The 18683-nt window shown below is 30.5% G+C and overlaps 2 protein-coding genes across 5 annotated transcripts in view; both read left to right on the top strand.

Annotated features, from left to right (window-relative positions):
• LOC143191058 (uncharacterized) overlaps positions 1-10380 on the top strand; it is a 41463-nt gene extending 31083 nt beyond the window's left edge. The window contains exon 3 of one of the 2 annotated variants that reach the window (XM_076395743.1): positions 8991-10380. In XM_076395743.1, the coding sequence (XP_076251858.1) occupies positions 8991-10313 (1323 nt within the window). In that variant the 3' untranslated portion in view covers positions 10314-10380. Of the gene's footprint in view, positions 1-3715; positions 5438-8990 lie in introns of those variants that run through there. The other variant, XM_076395742.1, reaches the window with a different exon arrangement.
• Positions 1-18683, top strand: part of IP3K1 (inositol-trisphosphate 3-kinase-like protein) — a 375891-nt gene that overhangs the window by 50842 nt on the left and 306366 nt on the right. Inside the window, exon 3 of one of the 3 annotated variants that reach the window (XM_076395751.1) lies at positions 15306-17689. The exons of the other annotated variants lie outside the window; for them this stretch is intronic. Within the exon in view, the coding sequence (XP_076251866.1) occupies positions 15306-16349 (1044 nt within the window). The 3' untranslated portion in view covers positions 16350-17689. Of the gene's footprint in view, positions 1-15305; positions 17690-18683 lie in introns of those variants that run through there. 3 annotated transcript variants of the gene reach the window in all.

The raw sequence follows: 18683 nt of genomic DNA, 5'->3' as shown, positions 1-18683 counted from the left end.
AAATAATTAAAATGTTTTAAAATATTTTAAATATCCTTAATATTTTTTTAAAAATTGTCAAAAATATCGGCTAACTAAATTATGGATATATCGGTCAATAACATCGATATTTTATTCAAAAATATTTTTTCAGCCTCCCTAGCCTAGTATGATTACGTGAAACTTCAACGTTGGTTAAGTGTTTGTCCTCGTTAGTTTTTATATGATTTACAAAAAAGACAGTAATCCCTCGTTACACGCGGTTTCGTTTGTCCGCAGTTCCGCTTTTCAGGTTTGTGTTAACTAAATACCGATTAACTCTTGTTTTGTTGTTACGCTTTAGGAATTTTTATGGTGAAGCCAATGCTTGTTTGCAAAACATTAAATCCATGGCCTTTGAAAAATAATTATAAGAACAGGATGCCAATGTTTTGGAAAGCAAATCCGAATGCTTGGGTTATGATGACTCTATTTACAGACTGGTTTACTAATTATTTTGTGCCTAGTGCTAAACAGTATTGCTCAAAAGTTATTACCATTTAAGGTACTTCTGCATATTGACAATGAGCCCAGTGACCTTAAATTTAATTGACTGCAATGTGAAAATACAATGTTTACCTCCCAACACAACTTCGCTTCTGAAACCATTACATCAGGGTATAATAGCAGCATTTAAAGAATAGTATCTAAGGCGCACTTTTAATCGCACCTTACAATGTATGGAAGCAGATCCTTTTTTGACTGTTACCTGAAGTTGGAAACAGTTTAATATTACATCGCATAACCATTATTAAAGATGCAGTGATTGACTTAAGACCATCATGTATAATGTATGCTGGAAAACCTAGTGCCGGAAGTTGTTATCGATATCTCGGCATTGCCGGACAAAGATGCCGAAATAACTAACATTTTACAAGTTATGCATCAAATACATGGATATTTTGGAGATCTTCAATTAGCAGATGTAGAAGTTTTAGCTGCTAATGACCATAAACTCATATAAAAAGAATACTATTTTGAAAAGCAATACATATAATGAATCAAATCATGAAGATGATAGTTCTCAATAATTGACTGGAAAATCAACTACATCCTATATTTGTATTTTCTAATTACATATAGCTTTGTAAATTGCGTACTATAGGTGTTTTTTGTTATTTTATGTATTTATCGGCAACTAAAATATATGTAAAAATAATTTTTATATTTACGTACGTTTGTACATAGTTTTTCTTCATTAATAAATAGAGAAAATAAGTTAATCTTGAATTAAAACAATTAAAAAAAAACAAATAAAGTCATTAATATAACTATATGTATGGATCTTTCGCCAACCACTGCCGTCTTATCGGAACGTAAGCCCATGGGTAACGAGGAATTACTGTAATTTGAAAATCGTTACAGAATTAACACTTCGCACTTGTTGCTTGTCCATACTTGTGTATGCTTATAAAATAGTGTCATTAAACATTTTGTTGATAGTAACAAAAAAGCGGTGTTAAAGCTAAAAGGATGAATTCCGAATTATTAAATACAAAGGGTTAAGTAACATAAATGTGACTGCTCCCTTTTTTATAAAGGCGGAAATATCTTATAGTTAAATCTTATTTACTTAACGGAATATTTTAAATATCTAGTTGCTTTAAGCAAATTTAGACTGTATAGAAATATTAAAAAGATTTTTTAACTGCTACTGGCGCATTCAGGATCGTAAGTGATCATTAATTATTTTTAATTTTATTTAGATAATTAGGTCCCTCAGATGGAGATACATAAATTAGTATTGTTAATAATATACGTAATGTAATAGTAATGCTTGGTAATGAATGAGTGAAATTATTTATCATAATTTACTCAGATAGATTGAGTTTTTATAATACAGACGACGTCATTACAGAAATTGTTGTTCAAATTCATGTAAAATGTGTGTTCCGTTTATATATGCTTCATTTCGATCTGTGTCGGTAATAGCTTCAACAAGCTTTTCGCGAATATTAAAATCCTCAATATTCCACAACAATTTAAAAAATTTGCGAGCATGTTGCTAAATCTTATATCTGAACATTATTCCTTTAAAAAGCATTAAGATTGTTTAAACTTTCACAAGTTTACGAAATATTATTTTTTGATTTACAAAACCTTGATAATAATTTTAAGTTAAGTTTAAAAATATTTGGTCCAGAAGCAGCTAAAGGACGCTTTTTCGGTCGGATTCTTGCGTTAAGGTAAAACTGATTTCACGATTTTTTTAATATGAAATCAAAAAATTTATTTTCGTAGCTACTTCTATCGGCTTGCTTGTAAGCTTATTACCTATAATTTCTAAAGTTTTTGAGAACTTGTACATAAATATGCCTAATGCAAAGTGGAAATATCATGTTATTGCAGAGCATGAGTTGGGATTTTGTAATAAACGTCCAATTATATAGACTACTAAAAAAAATACAGAAGGCTTAAAGGCTAGATGTATGTTACCCGGCTGTATTTTTATATATATCTTATGGTTTTGATAACGCTCATTCACGTTTTCAGTTATATTTTGTACATAACAGACCAGTAACAGCAACAAAACATAAAAAATATAACTGTTGAAAACTATGGATATATGTTCGCGCGTCTGATGAAGTGTCATAAATTTTACCTTGCATAGTAGAATATGTCCACTAGTAAATATTGCTAACTCCATCTAGACCAATTGCAATCTGAATTTAATGAAAACAGCCTATATAGCTCAATGTAGCTATCATTCAACAGTTTCTAAAATAGTGTTGAGTGTCCTGGTCGAGCTCCGAACTATATCTCCGTAATGAAGTTGATCGTATTTTCAAAGAGTGTTACTTATGAAAGTGAAGTGCATAACCTAAAACTAATTCTACTATCCGATCTCATGCCATAAGATTTCCATTTTTCTAATATTTTTGCTCAAGATATTTACTAAAGTGATTGTAATAGTAGTAATAAAGCATATTTACTGCCTGGGCAAATTGTCTTTTATTGGATTGCCTACACCAAAATTTTACATAAGTTAACGAGTGTTGTTGCTACATAGCGATACGATGTCGGTTTGACAGCGAACCAATTTCGTTCTGCTTCACAATCACGAGTGGTAGTCAATGGTAAATATATAGGGTAAATATGTAGGGTAAATATGTAGGGTCAGTAAAAGGGTGAATATACTACGCGCGGAATAACTGTGCAAAATGTGGCCTTTTTTCATCAAGTTCTTCGCTCAGTTTAGTAGTTATCAATTTATCAATGGTATGAAATCACCTCCTCACCAGTTAACGGACCTCGTGATAATTTATATCCAACTAGTTGCACGCTTCATATACAACGAAGAATACGACTCAAACGGCATCAACAACACTACACATTTCTATACCGTAGAATTATTTCTCCTTGTTGGAAATTGCAAGTCTAAAATCTACTCTTTTTAATGCTTTACGTCACGTTTGATCTGGTGTTCGGAAATCTTGACTTTGATCCTTTCAGAATTATAAAGGAGCACAAAAATATTTTTATTTTATATTATTAAATTTTAAGCCGTGAACAGAGTCTATTAAAACTAAGATATTTGACTGATTAGGATATTTATGTAGTTGTAATGCTTCAATAAATTCTCTGTTTTTTATTGTTAAGTTAGAAATATATGAAGATTCACTATTTAATAGGTCCAAGTTGATGCTTGGCGAAGGTGGTCTTTTTCCACAGTAATTATCATTTGTGTTCTTTTCAGATGATATTCCACTATATTTGGATATTATGTTTGTATCATACGTCAAGAATTAGCATTGCCCAGGACATGTCAGCGAACATCTGTCTCTTGGAAAGTAATGCTAAATCTTTGATACTGGATACTCTGAAGGATTTGAGGTCAATGCAGAGAGTAACTAATGATTCGAATTCTACGAAATTTCAGTCATACTCTATAAGTTTTAAGAGCAGACATTTCAACTATATTAACGATAGCATGATTTACAGTAATATATCGCAGGACATTATTGAACTAAATTTAAACAACAAACAAATTTGGGAAATCCAAAACGGCTGTTTTCGTTCGTTAACATGTCTTCAGCATTTGGATTTAAGTTCTAATGGCATTACGTTTATCAAACAAAGACAATTTCAAGGTTTAGATAATTTAATTAGTTTAAACTTAGCGCACAATAATATCTATTTTGTGAACGACTTTATCTTTAAGTTAATGGGTAATTTAAGAGTGCTGAATTTATCTTATAACAGCATTTATCAAATAAATAGGAGCGCATTTTTCATGCTCACTAAATTGGAATGGTTATCTGTGCGTAAAAATAGGTTGAAAGTTCTTGGCAATTATTACCATTTTAGATATCTGACGAACTTAAAGCATTTAGACATGACACTGAACGCTTTCCTTTATATTACTATTAATCATTTTACTATATTAGAGAGTTTAGAAACGTGGAATCTCTCAAGTAATAATGCGGTGAAATTGGACGATAGGGGGCCAATACAACCATTCTTTAACTTGCGTGTTTTGGATCTCTCCAATAATGGCTTTAATTTTGTATTTAATACCGATAGGCTCAAGCAATTTTTTCCAAACAATCAACTAACTATTGATATTAACAATAATCTTTTTTACTGCTCCTATTTAGAGAAAATATTGAAGGACTTTCATCGCTATAACATATCATATGCGCCTGGACGAAATTTAGATGATTCTATTCCGAATCGCGAACATATTCGTTGTGACCTTGTTAATGTTAGTGATTATTCTGAGCGCGTTGACAACTATTACGGGGATCTAGTTGATAAAATAAGGGAAAGACTGAGACAGAACAAGAAAATACCAAATAAAGAGTATTACCAAATTTTGAAGCTATATAAAGCAGACCATGTTCATCACAAACACATGATGATATTCTTGATTGTGGCTAACTGTCTACTGGTTTTGTATAACATTTTAATTACTACTGATTACTTGTCCAAGTATGGATACTTAAAAACGTTATGTGTCAGAAGTGAGCATCATATTGTTCGTCAGCCTCCGCAAATTGGCCTACCTATAGAACTTTTTGAATTGTAACGAATTTCATTCATGAGCCCAACATTTTGCATTCCGTTATGAAATTGCTTTCAAACAAAATATATTTAAGTCTTAAATATTATTTTAAAATTGTTATATAGGAGCAATTTATCGGAGTATATCTGGACATCGAATATTGTTAGATATTTAGTGAATATCTAATTTTAATATTACACAGTGGCATTGTTATTATACCTAAGAACAACGTAGTTTGGTATGTTTTGGGATAATAATTGTTACTGACTGTAAAGCACTATATGTTTTTTGTTAGAATAGATGTTTTTCATGACTTAATTAATAATTTTAATTCAATTTTAATCGCACTTAATTTTAGCGCCACACCTATTATCTATATTATCACAATATAATTTTCAACTAAACATATTTAATTTTAAAATATTTTTATTAAACTTGTTATAATTGTATATTTAAAATTAAACATTTTTATGTTGATTTATTTCTTTCAATTATCCTCCTTTTCTATATAGCCTACTAGATAGTTCAATGAGATAAAATAAGCACCATCCCTAACCTGTATTTCACACATTATTCTTACTTCTTAAAAATATATAATTTTTTGCAATAAACAAAAGTTTTCAGTGGAAAAGGCGCTTGTTTTGTTTTATGAACCAAAACGTCTCCCTGACTAAAATGACTTTTTAAAAAACTTAAAATGAAAACATTCAAATCATTTATTTTTATCCTGGGTATCTAGTTCACCTAATTATCAATTTTGTATCCAAAAAATTAATTTATTTTCATTGAAGGGATTATTTACCTTTTTACGTTTGGTTCTTCTACTGTTAGTATCATCCTCTCCTTATATATTCTAACCTAATAATCTGATATGATGAATGAATGTATGAATGATATAATTCTGAACATTTATATACATATCTATCCACACATTTCATATTTTATTATATGATTTTCTACGGTTATCGTCTATTAATTATATACACACCTTTAACTATTTCCACTCTCATCACCTTTTTTGGGTAATGGTCAGCGTTTCATCAAAATCACATATCTCGAAAATTTCAATCACTATCACTTTCTGGATTACTATTTAAGTCAATGACTAATCTGTTAGTTTCCAATCTAAAACATATTCACGATTTCATCATTTGTCTTCAATTTCCTTTTCTGTGGGTCTGATGGAGTTTCAATTTTTTGATGTGTGTCTAATGGAGTTTCGTCGAACCAAAAATGAAGATGTTATTATAGACAGTGCTTCTTTTCACATATCCAAACAGTTCTTGCTTGTATGTCCTTCTCGACCTGCATGTCCCTTATGATAATTCTTTGCCACACCCCATATTACTCGATTGGATTGAATATGCAATGATAGGCAAGAATACGTAATACATTGTGGCCATATTGCTCAACAATCTCTTCTACTGTGTATGTTTTGTGTCCTTATTTCTAAAAAATACAAAAATAAAACAAACATTTCATTTATAGTTAGGGAGTAACAGTTTCAAATAATTCACTGTTTAGTATGGTCCGGTATTTTTAAAACTTAATTCGTGTTTTGCAATCTACTCCTTCACTGCAGCTTTTGGGGATACACTTGTTATCATTTGATCTTATTCAGCAGTGGGGTGGATGGACCATAACAATAACTGATGGCTCCTTTAAGTTTTTTAACAATTGTTTTTACATCCAGAACAAAAACATGTTATGATTCATTTCTCCATTGTAGTAACCCTTGTAGTTGGACGAAAAAAATAAGTTTGCTCCAGAAATAAAACCATTTCTGTTTCCAGCATGAAGAACCATACATCGGTTGTAATGAATTATTTAAAACATATTGTAACTTTTTACACTCTTTCATTAGGGTTAATTTTCTTTCTAATATAATATACATATTAAGCTTACAAATTTATCAAAACAAGCACAGCGGATGGCGGATTTTTGCACTTTCTAACTTTATCACTGTCGACCTAAATATAAAAAATGCATTTTTATTAAACCGATTCGATTAATCCGATTTTATTAGATAATTACCATGTTTTTGTGATTACTGATTACCAGTTACTGTTGTGTTCGCTGATTGTGGAGGTAATCGCACTAAAATTCTAAAATGTTTTCTATTACTTACCAAAAAGTAGATCGTACTTGTAATAAACGATAAAAAATTGCAATTCAAGTGCCAGCTACGGAAGTAACGTGGACCAGTGGAATGTCCTTCCGTCGGTACATAGCACTATACACACGCCATCGCTATTATTTATCTGGGCCACACAACCGTGCTGTTTGACACATTCGTGCGGCATTCCGCTACCCCTATATGTGTCTAAAGGGTGTAAAACAAGGCCGATATTTAAGTAGATATTTCGCTGCATTTGATCCCGCCCGTATATAATATCGGTTATGTCTATTGGAATTTTACACTACTTTCCACTAGTTAATAACAACTATGTTGATATCTATGACTATGGAAGTGGTCTTCACTTCACTTCATTTAATTCATGTGAAGACATTTTTTAAATATTCTTGCGAAGAAAAATTACGAGGTATTATTGAGAAATAGGGCGCAAGTAGATGGAAAGTTACACAACAAAAAAATGCGTTGTAGTGTTTTCCCTGCTTACTTTGTGTTGGCGATAAGACTTGGTGGACGTAAGGGTCGCCGATTTAGCACTTAAGTTTGAAAATTATAAAAGATATGAAAACTTTAAAATCCATCCTCATCCATTGTTTGGAATTTGCATTTCTAGGGTCAACTAATATTATGGCTCAATTAGATATTGCGCATTTGCAACAAACTTATCGCACAAAACTGTGATGGAGCAGCGATGAAGTTTAACACCTCTTGCGATCCATGCTATCTATTGAAAAACAGTTTATCTTCGAAATAGATAATTTTAATGACAAACTGATTACCAAATTTGTGAACAGAAAACAGTATATATATATATATATATATATATATATATATATATATATATATATATATATATATATATATATATATATATATATATATTATTATTTGATATAAGTTACTATAAGAATATATTTTTTGAATGTTTTCGACATGAGTTATGAAAATTGATCAGTTCTAATTAATTTATTTTCCAGACCGAAAATTTATTTAGTGACCGGTTATTATATGAAGTTAATTTAAATACATTTAAAGTACACATAATTTTAATTTGATTGGTGTGTGTTTTTTATCTACCCGAAATGGAATTTTGAGGAAAAATAATACAAAAGTTATATTTTGTTTTAAAACTTTTTGAAAATTTTCAAATTGCCGTATATTATTACACACGATAATTTTAAAACTCGAATTCGTAACCCGTTAATATATTGCTCAGAAATTAATTGAGTTATCAGAAATGTATGTGTATGTTTTTAAGCTCTAAAGTCATCTGTCTTTAACTTGTTTACGGTGTTGTTTCTTTTTTTCAGTTATTGTCATTTTTAAAGTATCTCGAAATCTTAAATGTATTGTAAATGAAAGCTTACGGTTAATCGACTTTATCTAAATATCGTCATTTAAGTTTGGAAGCATGAATTTATAAAACAAAAATGAACAATCAAGTAACCATCTTATTCATTTGACATCTTAGAAACTGGGGATGCAGAAAAACTATCGGTATATCGATATTTTTTAGTCGATATCTTTCGATATTGTTTCAGAATAAATTAAATATAATTTTTAATAAACCTTTAATAAAACTTAATATTAAAAGTCCATAAAAATATCAGTACTCTTTAAAATATTTAGAAAAGTATATATTTTTTGCCAAATATCGATATTTTTATACTTGTTGTTTTCATAATTTATCACTTAGTTCAATATGATTTTTTGGCAAAATGTATTTTGTACAATAGGTCCAAGTCAAAATTATGATTTTTAAATACTTTCGATTCGATGGCCTTTTAGCATACTATTAGTTACTTGAATCAAACTTTGTATTTTTATTTTCAGATGATTATTGGCTATGTTTTCCTACTTTGTTTGTTTAACAATTTGAAATCTATTAGAGCTGGTTACGAGTACGATGAGTGTCCGTCTGAAATTAATCCCAAAATAATGTTACTAAACACTGTAACAGATTTCAAATCGAAACCATTGCATTATAAATTAAACAGGAGAAACTACCAGGGGCTTACGATATATTTTAAACAGCAATATATAAGTAACATATCTACAGAGGCATTCGTCAGTAATTCGTCCAGGGACATTGTGGAACTGAATCTGAACGATAAAACTATAAAGGTATTTGAGGAAGGTGCTTTCAAATCGTTGATATGTCTTGCATCATTGGACTTGTCTCGCAACGAAATAATACACATCACCTCGAAACATTTCCTTGATCTTACGTACTTGGCTTATCTAAATATGTCTTTCAACAATATTCTCCATTTAGATAATTTCGTTTTTAAATTTTTACCGAATTTAGAAGTTCTAGATTTAACCCATAACCAAATTATACGAGTGGAAGATTTCGCCTTTCACATGGCGTTTCGTTTAAGATGGCTCTCGGTTAGGTATAACCAAATGAGTTTTTTTGGCGGTCGACATACTTTGGAGCACCAGACACGTTTGGAATATTTGGATATGTCCTACAATTCCTTCTTGGTCATCAAGCCAGACAAATATAGATTCTTGGATCAATTAGAAGGTTGGGATCTTTCCGGTAATTCGGCTATTTTATTCATGGCTGAAAGTATGACAATACCACTTTACAATTTACGAATTCTGAATCTGTCAGAGAATCAGTTTATGAAGTCAATTACTGCTAAGGATTTAAAACGAGCCTTTCCAAATGATCACTTGACTGTTGATATAAACGATAACGCTTTCCCCTGTGACTACTTAGAAAAGCTTCTGGAAGATTTAAGATATTATATGATACATGTTGCACCTGGACGTACATTCAACGATACATTTCAACGCCAGAATATTCTGTGTGACGTACTTCTAGCTCATCCCCCCAAAGAGAGCCTGAATGAGTATTATGGAAATCTACATATAAAGTATATGAAAAGGAAGACTAGCCCAAGACCTCCAACGAAAGATTACGAAATGATTTATGAAACGTACCGGAAAGATTCATCGCGGCATAAGCATATGCTTACTGCATTAAGCATTGTTGTTTCTATCTCTTTGCTCTATGACATTTTGATAGTTGTGGATTATTTATTAAATTATGGATATATGAAGAGTATGTGCACAAAAAGGCGTGTAGAATCAAGTGAAGAACCTATTGAACTTGTGGAAGGACCGCTTGGACACGTCCCATTGTAACCCAAAAATATTTTATGTGATATGTTATGTATACGTTTCAATAATAATTTGCGGAAATCTTAACACACAACAAAGTAACCCTGGTGTTTTATTTAATTTTTGAATGACCCGTGAATTAGCATTCATAATCAAGCACTGTTCTATTGAAGCAAATAATTATTTTTGTTAAATGTGGTATATATTGACAATTCTCCAAGAATACTCTAGAAGAATTTTTTGGTCTAATTGGAAGCGATATTTGTTTACACATATAACAAAATTGTAATATTTGTTTTGTCATATATGATTATAACTTGTTTTGTCGCGAAATATAAACACACTTGTAATTTGTAAAGTTGCAGCAGATATAATAATATCAATGACTATTGTTTAGTTATAACAGAAATAACTTTATTTATTGTAAAAAGTGTTTTTATTCGCCGTTTTATTTCTTAATGTCATTTATGTTTTAATAGAACCGTTTTGTTTATTAAAATAACGATTAGATGTCAAATCAGTTTAGACGGAATATTTATGTCAAATCCATCAATACATATATTTTCAAATATGATTTGTGTTTTAATTATTTTTTATTAGTCTACCCACCTCGAATACATGCCTACATGTTTTTTTTTGCTTTTTTAGTGTAGCATCAGCTTGTTTTCTCGAATATGCTACTTGAATTTGTTTTTTTTTTCTCTTTTTTTGTCGCTTTTGGATTTTGACGGATACAGGACTAGAAACGCAACCATAATGAAGTGGTAATAGCTATTTGGTCATAACACTTAAATTAGCAGAGGCTAGATTCTATCGAGAACATCGATTTCTCTTAGAAATCCGAGGAGTCTATCTGTATTTTCTCTTGTTAAGACATTTCTAAAATTTTGCAGTCCATATTTAGTTCTAATCTGGGCGTGCCGTGGACACTCGTTCAGTATGTGGTAGACTGAAATAAAAGCATGGTGGCTAAACTCACCGTGAGCAGGCGGTCTTGAAATAACCGTGCGGGAAACGACAGTGGCTCAATCTCAGTCGTTTCAAATTTGACGACATGACAAAGAAAAACCACGCGAAGAGAGGAGAAAAAAATCAGCTTTAACCTCAAAGAGCCTGTTGTGGTTGATCTCCTGGGCCCAACAACGTTGTACCTTGTTCTTTGTGAAACAAGAAACGAATGGGATAAAGTCAGTATGAATATAAATATTTGCGATGGGCAGGGGAGAGGAGGCTGCCGATTTAGCCGCACTATCCGTGCGCTCATTTCCAAGTATACCAACGTGAGAAGGGATCCACAGTAAATTTGTCCTGATCTCATTCAGATAAAGGGTACAGATGATTCACAGTGAGTCGGCGACCAGGGGATGGTTGAATTTCTGTTCGCTATCGATTATCGTTAGCTATCGATTAGCTATTCTTTGAAGAATTGTATTGTGATGTAGGATAAAGCTTTGGATATCGCGAAGTTCACCAGTCAATACTGCTCCCTATCCAGAGAGGTGGACACTGAATGCCAGTTTGTTTACCACAAATTCACTGCCAATCCCGCTGCGAGATTTGGAGCCATCGGTATATATGTATTTGCGGTCACGGTAAAAATGGAGAAGTTCACACAACTTGGATCGAATAAGGTAAGGACATTGTTCTCTTTTATAAAATTGACAGCTACTTAAATTTGTTTTTGCACAATTTTTTCTGATAACTTCTAAGCCTTAGAAGTGGGACAAAATTAGGCTGTTACAAAAACATCTTATCAAGTGTGTAACATTTTTGCAAAATGTATGAAACCTTTCACAGACGCTGAACTAATAAAGGAGTGTATATTAACTGTTTCCGAAACTTAATTTCAACATTTCTTAAATAATATCGGAAGTAAACAAACATACACTTACTGAATAAACCAGTTAAAGCAGATTTCAAGATTTGTCGAAAAAACATGTTTGAGGCGGCAATAGACATATTTAAAAGTTGCAAATATTTTTGCTTTGCATATGATTCTAGTATGGATATATCTTCTGTATCTTAGTGCTCACTTTTTGTGCGGTAATGCACTATGGAGGAAATCACAGAAGAATCCTTCTTAGCAGTCATAATCATGAAAGGCCATTCAAAAATGTGTGATTTTAAGGATAATCAGAAAGAATTTGTCCAAAAATATGCCATACCTCAGTGTGTACTGATGGTTGTCCGTCATTTTTGGGTGCAGATAATGGTCTTAATGTATTAATGAAGAAAGAATGAAATCTACCTAATTTGCTGCCCATTTACTGTTTGAGATTTGTAGTTTTGTATTTGAAGCTCGTCTTAGATATTGACATTTGGCTTTGGCAACCATAAACAATGGGTTTCAACAGAATTGTTAAATATGCCGTACTTATCGATAAACTATCGTCTTCATTCTTTGCGTAGTGTGCAGCATATGATACATAGACAGTTGGCTTGGTAATAGATAATAAAATTATAATAAAATAATAAAATGGATGGAATGAACGACCATACGAAAAAATATATCGAGAAGTCGATAATTTGTTATAAAAATGCTAATTATGAGAATGAATATTCTGTAAGTGTAGCGTTATTTAACCACGCATCATATATAAACCGTCACTCCAAAATGTATAAATAATATTGTTGATTAAATTTGAAATTACTCCAAATAATTGTTATAAAAACTCTAATACGAGGTAGAGAATAATGAGTTGGTTTGCATTTAAATTTTATATTAACTTTAAGTAATATATTAATTATTACCAATAATTATTACTGTAGCGACCTTGAGCATGTCGAGTTTTACATCGTGGAATAACGGTCTACAAAATATCCAGAAATATAATCCCAGATGTTGAACACGGGCGGGGTGCCAACTGGAACCCGACAACGAATAGCTGGCGGCAACCCCGAGACGTTTATCTGGGATATTATTGAAGGGTATTTCGGTCATTCAGTGCTCAACCCTCGTTTGGTTAATACGTGCCACCATCGACTGCCCAAGCCTCGTCTTCAGGTAACTCCGCTGCCATCCGTTTTATTATTTGGTATTTTCACATTTTTTTTTATATTGCCAATAAATAACGGTCACATTATGTAAACACCACTGTTTTATTTCGTTTTACCTCCATTCACCGAGCCACATCATTTTACCCTAAATTACCATTAACATATTATCTATTACCTACTTTTTTATGTGTTATTTATCCATAGTTTTACATTCACGAATATAAATACCTTTCCTTAAAATACAATTTGTCTTTTTTTATATAACGCGAAATTTGGGGAGAATATATTTTGAACAAATAATTTCAGAATGATATTGTTTGTCTAGTAAATTGAATTGTGAATTAAGTCGACAATTTTAAGCGATTGATATTGGCTAAGAGAATGGTCAGAAAGTTATTATGACTCAGGCTCTTCTATAGAAAGTCGTGACACTGTCAACTAATACTCTAGAGCGTCAGCCTAAGGGTCTATGATATGACTTAAGTAAGTTTTTGTTATTTAAATTTAAATAAACTTTGTAAAATGGATGGTTGGATACATATATACGTACAATCCAAAATATGTTGTACTAGTCCAAGGAAAGTTTATATGAGATAATTAAAGAAAAATTGTAAACATTTTATGTTCCCTTGAAAAGTGTACCTGTCCCAAAAGGTTGATATTGTTGATGATTGTCAAATATTGTTATGGCTGGGCCTGAAAATTTATTTTGTGATGAAAAATATTGAATACTGAAGATTACCGGCTAATATTATCAAATTGCGATTAGAATAAAACAAATTAATAAACACTTGATGTTTTAACACGATTTATATTTCATAAAAATTTAGGTATTTTTTATTAGATTCAATAACGTGAAGATCAAATGAAAATATAGTCAAATACAGGTAGTGACTATGGCAAAGTATACTTTGTAAATTTATTTTACGTTTGTTATTATTTAGTCACGGATTTACTGCACTAGTACTTCCTTTGCTTTTATTATTTACAATTACAAAGAGAAGAGTTAAGTCGTCGAAGTATATAAAATGTGCGATGAGCTAACCGTATCCATGATGATGATTCATGGCATGTCACAGTTTCGTGAGAGTTACTGAAAATAAAGATAATAGACTTAGACTACAACGAGTTCAGGCACATCAAACACATCACACACGACACGACACAGTTAAAAGAAAAGATTCTGCAGACGTAATACTTCTGTGATTCAGGAACGAGCTGAACATGACGATCATTTATTAATATTGTAAGGCATTATAATAAAGCGGTCAATCTACTAGGTTATGTTTCATTTATTTCTAGGATGGGAAATTATTCTAGTCACTTCTTCAAATATAGGTAGTTATTTTCAAATGTTGTTTTTTTATTTTCTGTTCAAAGCTTTTTTATGTATTAAAATTTGTATTAGAAATAATTTAAGAACATCATAAACAATTTCAGATACAAGGACAAATTTATCACTTACTACGAGCGCCCTTACTACTATCCGATTCAGGTCAGCAATTCTTACAAATTGATTTTATGGACAATCTGGATGCGACAATTGATAGTTGTTTTGCTCACAATCCAACAGTGAAGTGAACTATTTCCCAAGAAGTACAAACGTTTCTCCGCCAGAGCAATTATTTAGTAAAATATTAAAATTAGTATTGAACCTGATGCCATTTCATAGCTATAATACTGTCATCAGACCTGTAGAAATACTGGGTCGCTACACAAGTGTCTATTGTTATTGTCGGAGAAAATCTTCAAGGTGGATGTAGATTTATTGTTATCGTTTGTTAATACTTTTTTTCGAGCAGAAGAGAAGCAGCTAAATAATATAATTTTACATTAGTTAGATCTAATTTTTATTTATTATTTCTGTTCATGTTCTACGCACATATAAGTTAATTTATGTAGATAATAAACAATTTTTCTTTAGTGCTTGTTATTTCAGGTAACCCTTCTTTATAATAACTGTTCCATTACAGTAGTTTTGATTTACTTTTATTTTAATAAAATTTATTCTTGTTTCAGATGGACCGAAAATTAATTTTGTGTTTGTTTGCGTTCTTGGTTGTTAATAGAGCTGAGGATTTAGCATCATGCGTTGCGTGTTCAAAAATAAAACCAATCGGTAATACGACTAATGGAGACGCCAAAAATGGCCAGTTCGAATCTCAAACAATTACAGAACTGACAAAACTCGGTTATTATACCATCAAATTGAGTTTAAGTCAGAAAAATATTACGTCCCTGGATCGAAAGGCTTTCTTATATTTGTCGTGTTTGACTGAACTGGATCTTAGCGGGAATAATATCAAAACTATACATTACGATGTTTTTCAAGATATGACTAATTTGAAATTCCTAAATTTAAGTGGAAATAAAATTGAATGTTTACACAATTCCACATTTTATCATTTAGTGAACTTGGAAGTATTGGATCTATCCTATAACGAAATTTGCGATATAGGGGAAAATGCTTTTTCTTCTTTAACTAACTTAAGAAAATTAATCTTATCTCATAATAATATTGAAATGATTAAGAATAAAATACCTTTTAGTGATCTTTTGAACCTCAGAGAACTAGATTTGAGTTACAATCAGTTTACGGTTCTTTCCACAAATTTTATAAGAAATTTAGGTTCTTTGGAAATATTAAATCTTGCTTCAAATTACATCATAATTTTTTCAATTGGCGATTACGAATTTCCTCGAATAATTATGTTGAATCTATCAAACAACAGTGTTGGGTTCATTGACGTCGAAGGTCTGAAGGAGCGTTTTACGAACGAGAGTTTTACAATCGATTTAAACTTGAACAAGTTTTCGTGTTCAATTTTAGAAAGAATTTTGAATGACTTTAAAAAGTTTGGCATTGAATTTGCATTGGGAAGGCATTCTACATCTAATGATCATCTCGATAACATATTATGTGTGAAACAACGAGAGTCAGAAATCTTTAATATTGTTATGGGTGTCATTTTTGTATTAGTAATGTTTGGCCTTATATATTGTGTTGATCAAACGGTTGGTTATGGTTTAATTAAGAATATGTTCCAGCGATGTCGAAAGTGACTCAAATTGGATACTAGATTTCAAAGTTGGTCATTTGAAATATAAGATTAGTATAAGAAGAATATTATTAAGGTTTTATTACAAAATAACGATATTGAAGCTGTAGTTTTTTTCCAATATACTCAGCCTCCATATCTGTTTTATACCAATGTCTTATTGCTCAGTATAGCCTTCTTTTACGAGATTATTCGTGAGGCGATGTTGGTTGAATGAAATCCGTAATAATAATTTTAACAATATTCAAAAGAAAATTTAATAGATTTCAAAAACGAAATTATCATTTGTTTTAATGTTGAAACTTTACATATTTTTGCTCCATGCAAATATAATTTTATTAAAGGACGAGTATGATACATAAGTTAACTAAACATTTTCAAGAAATATATCTGTAATATAGTGGGCTAGAAATTGTCGATTGTCGGTTAGTATTATAAATACTAAGGAAATATTAATTTTTTAATTTGATACAAAATTAAACAAAGTTTTTTGCATTGTTAATCGACTGTAAATAATAACTGAGAATACCTTTCGGTTCTAAATGAATAAAGAAAATTTACAGTTACAATACCATGGAAATGGAAGTTATATGTAGCTATATTAACAACAGAAACTAATAATAAATACTGTATCGAGATAAAGGCCAAAGTTAACTAGTTATATATGAGTTTAAGTACATAAGGAAGCTTGTTTAAACTAGCAATGAGGATTAAAAAAAGTATTTTTCTTATTTCTTTGAAATTTATATAACTACAGCAATATGACAAAAAGATGCCATTACTGATGCTTAGGTTAATTTCTAAAATGACAGTTTTTAAATTTGAAGATGGGCATTGATTCCCATTAGGAGTTAAAGCATTACAGTGAATTATGGACGTCGGTCAATGGGTGAAGCCCACAACATGGAGGACGAAGAAGAAAACGGGCTAGTTTATATGAAGCATATAGTTAAAGATAACTCTAGAAAATAATATAATAAAAATAATTGTCTGTTTTTATATTTAATTATATTTTATAAAAAATAACCATTGGTCGAAATTGAAATGGAAGGCGTTATAAGGAATAATAAGATATATAATTACATTTATATTACTTACAGAGAGTTATAAGTATAGCTATTATATGCGATTTTTATACTCAATTTAGAGATTAGTTTATATGTAACAATAATATAATTTTGAATAATTCTATATATTTCAACATTGTAGTGCAATTAATTTGAAATTAATTTGCTTTTTAATATAATATTTTTTGTAGTTATTATGATTCGTATTTTTTTATTATATATTTTTTACCAAATACTGTAAGTTAAAGGTAAGCGTTAATAAACATAATTTTATTTTTACTGTGTTTTTATTCCTTTTTGTACTTTTAAAGTATTTATAACACTTAACCTTAAATCTGCATCAATATATTTTTGTCATTTTGTTTTAAGAGACATATTTAGATACATTTTTAATAACCGTGTTTAACATTGTTTAATTATTAACATTGATTCTGTGATAAATATGAGAAGTAATATTAATTTTAATAAAGAAGTAGTATTATTAATTTAACTTATTATTTACATTATTAGAAAAATTATTTTGAAAAATTACTCTAATATGAAATACAAATAAAATAATAAGAATTTGCTTTTTATTTCGATGGCCTGCATATAATTTTTAAAGAAATGTTTTTGCAAAATGAATAATTTAATAGTGTTGGGGCTTTTAACCCGAGATTTTAGTTCACCAAATATTTTGGTTTCATAGGATTAAACACGTGCATCAACTGGAAGTACCAATTTACTTTTAATATGCTTAGCAAATAATAAACTATTTTCTCAATAGTTTATGGACTTTATTCACTTATTTTAATTACATATTATGTTAAATGACTATATATATTCTATTATGTTCACACACTACTTGTTGCTTTCCCACATTTTTTAATTTGCTATCTCAACTATATATATATATATATATATATATATATATATATATATATATATATATATAGTAGTTGGGCTGGTAAGAGTGAGGTCTATTCTAATATAGAATATCTAGAATAACATCAACCTTCCAAAAACGTCTGACGCTAGAATTCACTCAAATTCAATTCAAATATTGTAGCTTTTATTGCCCTCTGCAATTCGATACTCTAATTCACAATCGTGTTAATTAAATTTTCTTGTCAATGGAATTGCAAATTTATGTGCTTTACCATCGTCATTACATGAGTTTCATCGCTTTCTTCAGGTATATAATAATTTTGTTTAATTTCTGCTAGACAAAAAAATTGCAAAATTTGCCACCTTCTAAAATCACCGCCCTAGACTCTAGTCCCCTCAGCCTG

Source organism: Rhynchophorus ferrugineus, unplaced genomic scaffold, assembly GCF_030347505.1.
Source record: "Rhynchophorus ferrugineus isolate W39M unplaced genomic scaffold, kcgeb_rfMv2 rfM2, whole genome shotgun sequence".
NCBI classification, from domain to species: domain Eukaryota; kingdom Metazoa; phylum Arthropoda; class Insecta; order Coleoptera; family Curculionidae; genus Rhynchophorus; species Rhynchophorus ferrugineus.
Note: the sequence above shows the minus strand (reverse complement) of the source record. Positions and strands in the feature narration are given on the sequence as shown.